The sequence below is a fragment of the Austrofundulus limnaeus genome, unplaced genomic scaffold (genome assembly GCF_001266775.1).
Source record: "Austrofundulus limnaeus strain Quisiro unplaced genomic scaffold, Austrofundulus_limnaeus-1.0 Scaffold113, whole genome shotgun sequence".
NCBI lineage: Eukaryota > Metazoa > Chordata > Actinopteri > Cyprinodontiformes > Rivulidae > Austrofundulus > Austrofundulus limnaeus.
This window is the reverse complement of record NW_013952515.1, coordinates 1,053,380-1,056,202: the sequence shown is the minus strand read 5'-3', so window position 1 is coordinate 1,056,202 and position 2,823 is coordinate 1,053,380. Positions and strand designations below refer to the sequence as shown.

The window sequence follows — 2,823 nt, the reverse complement described above, 5'->3', positions numbered from 1 at the left end:
GCACCTCTAGTAATATATTTACTGAGAAAAATGTTGACGTGTTCAATACTTATTTTACCAGCTGTATATCCCCAAATTAACAATGGCCAGTGGTGTTACTAAGACAATCTTTCTTAAAGTAGAATACGTTAGAACATAAATACAACAAAAAAGAGCAAAGCTGCCAAATAGAAAGGTTTAAGGCTACTCACAGTGGTTAGAGTCTTCTCCAGTTCACTGTACGTGATGAAGCCATCACCGTTGACATCCATTTTTTTGAATGCTCTCATCAGCTCTGCCTCCTCAGTTTTCTTCTCATGTTTCAGAATCTCACAGAAGTCGTCAAAGTTCAGTTTAGAYGTTGTGTTTGTCCAATACTCCCCGAGAGAAGCTTGTGAGGGATTTCTACCAGCCTGTTGAAGAGCTGAGGAGAATATAAAGACAAAAAAAGTGGAACAATGAGTCAAACAATAATAAGAGCCTGTTGTCTTTCTGAATTCATATCATTTTTATATATTATAGCAAGGATTTCAGATATATATCCTCGTAAATTTATGTTTTATTTATTTATTTGAAAGTGGCAAGCACATTTAATGCACAATGAATGAAGAAAATGTTAGACTAATCCAGTTTAAATGCATTCTGGAGTAAAGTGTTTCCAACTAGCCAAAAAAATGAAATAAAACAACAACAACAACAACAACAACAACAACAACAACAACAACAACAACAACAACAACAACAACAACAACATTTACATGCTAGCTTACCACGACACAACTGCTTTTTCGAAGTAATATTTGTTAAACTGGACTTGAAGACAGCAAGGTACGCAGCTCTGCACTGCATGTAGAAACTAGCTTCCTCATCTTCGACATCGTCCGATGGACGAGATGACTCCTTGAAAGACATTAAAAATCACAACCGGAAGTCTGGTTATTGTTAGCTCGGTGTCTCCAACAAACAAAGAGAAAGAAAAAAAAACCCCGAAAAAAACACACAAAAGAACTAACGACAGCCTCATAAAGCACACAGCTTTAGCTACGTTTTATCTTTTGCCTGTTCGCGTTGCCCATCGCTTGCCTGTTGCTAGGTAAACAAAAACTCATCGGTGCGCAAGAAAAAGAGCACACTGAAAACAAGGAGAACAAAAAACGTTCCTACCTTGAAAAATTACCAAGGGATGAAATGCTTATTTCAGCAGGCAAAGATAATAAAGGTATGGTTGAATTTTTTTATTTAAGGTTGTAAAAATAAAAATAAAACTTTGTCGGTCAATATTTATTACAAAGCATTTGAGTTCTCAAAAGACTTAAGTTTAATAAACTGGTGACTGGTAATAATAGCTTCTACCTAAATTATATGGTATTTTTTATCCTTATTTTAACCTTAGTCACACAACTCCTAAAACGAAAATAATAATAACAAAAAAAACAATTAACAACTATAATAATAAAGTTGTACATTGACTGCATTGCAGCAGYGTCATTACTCATAAGACAAGAAACAAAAACTGAATGTTAACTAAATATCTTACAGCTGGGGGAGTTATTAAACCTCATTTTGTTTTCCAAGTTCAACAATAGAAATATTTTTAAGTTAAGCCACACATAAAATAAAAAACCATCTAAACATAAAGAGAAAAAATCTACTAAAAGTACAGAATTACTAAAAACTCTTTTTATGCCTTCAGCTGCCACGTTTTCCTGATGATCAAAATGACATATCAGAATTTAATGACAGGAGACACATAATGACAGAGATCCATCACAGGCCAAATTACTGTATCAGTGATTTACATAGCACTAAAAATAGTTGTATAAGAGTCACTTAAGACAAAAACCATTTCCTTAGCCAAGGCAGACATTTGGTGTCTGTTCTATTCATCAAGGAAAACATTAGTCTTTAACTTGCTGTCATGTGAACTCAGTTTACGGAGCAGTCATTACACTCACTTGATTTTGTCATTCGGGGACACTTCATGTATCTTACATTATTTTTTTGGAGGGTGGGGGTGGACCATGCTGGGTAACAAGACACTTTTCTTATTAAATAAAACTGAAACTAAAGTGCAATAAAAAATAACAATGGAAAAGTGATTTACAGTATTGTCATTTCAAGTATAATGATATTGTTAGAGATTAAAAATTACGGTAATTCTTATATTGGTTTACCACAGTTAGCACTAAATAATCTGTATTATCCCATTCTTTTGAATTACATGCTTCTTTCTTCTTAAAAGTTCCTAATAAGAATTCACCTCTTTAAGAAGAGTCTTTTCCAACCTGCTCTGGCCTGATTCAACCAGCTGACTTCTTGGGATTCTGACTCTAACCGCATTCATCAGAACCACAGAGCTGCAGGAAAATTTGACGAGGAAGCCTTCGTCTTTGGTTCTAAATCTTCAAAACAGGCGGAAATGTCTCCGTCTCCAAGAACTCCTCAAACTGAGATATGATGGTTTTATAACATATAATTATAACATATTGAATAATCTCTTCTGATATGGGTGTTTTTTTCCCTTTCAGAAAAGCAACTTGAAGGGCTGAGGGGTTCTTTGATCTTTCATTTCYTGCACAACCTTTCTCTTTTATCTTGCATTTGCTGCAGTTTTATTATTTCTTTATTCTAATAAGTCAGCAGAGGGCAGCAATAAACAAGGTTCTTYAGATCTGCTGATTTGGAAAATCAACCTCAGGAGACACAGTGAACCGTGCGAGTACATTTGGCTTTTATTGTTCATGTGATTCACTAAAATGACTGAGAACAAGTTGTTTTATTGAACCAACAGACTGTGATAAAAAAAAAAGGTAAAACTGGCTATAATTTCTGATTTGCATGGAG

At 34.5% G+C, this 2,823-nt stretch overlaps 1 protein-coding gene across 1 annotated transcript in view; it reads right to left on the bottom strand.

Annotated features, from left to right (window-relative positions):
- Positions 1 to 1,087, bottom strand: part of efcab7 (EF-hand calcium binding domain 7) — a gene marked incomplete in the record, with an annotated part of 20,825 nt that extends 19,738 nt beyond the window's left edge. The window contains 2 exon segments of the mRNA XM_014014285.1: positions 192 to 403; positions 750 to 1,087. Of these exon segments, the coding sequence (XP_013869739.1) occupies positions 192 to 403; positions 750 to 891 (354 nt within the window).
- Between the last annotated feature and the right edge of the window lie 1,736 nt (positions 1,088 to 2,823).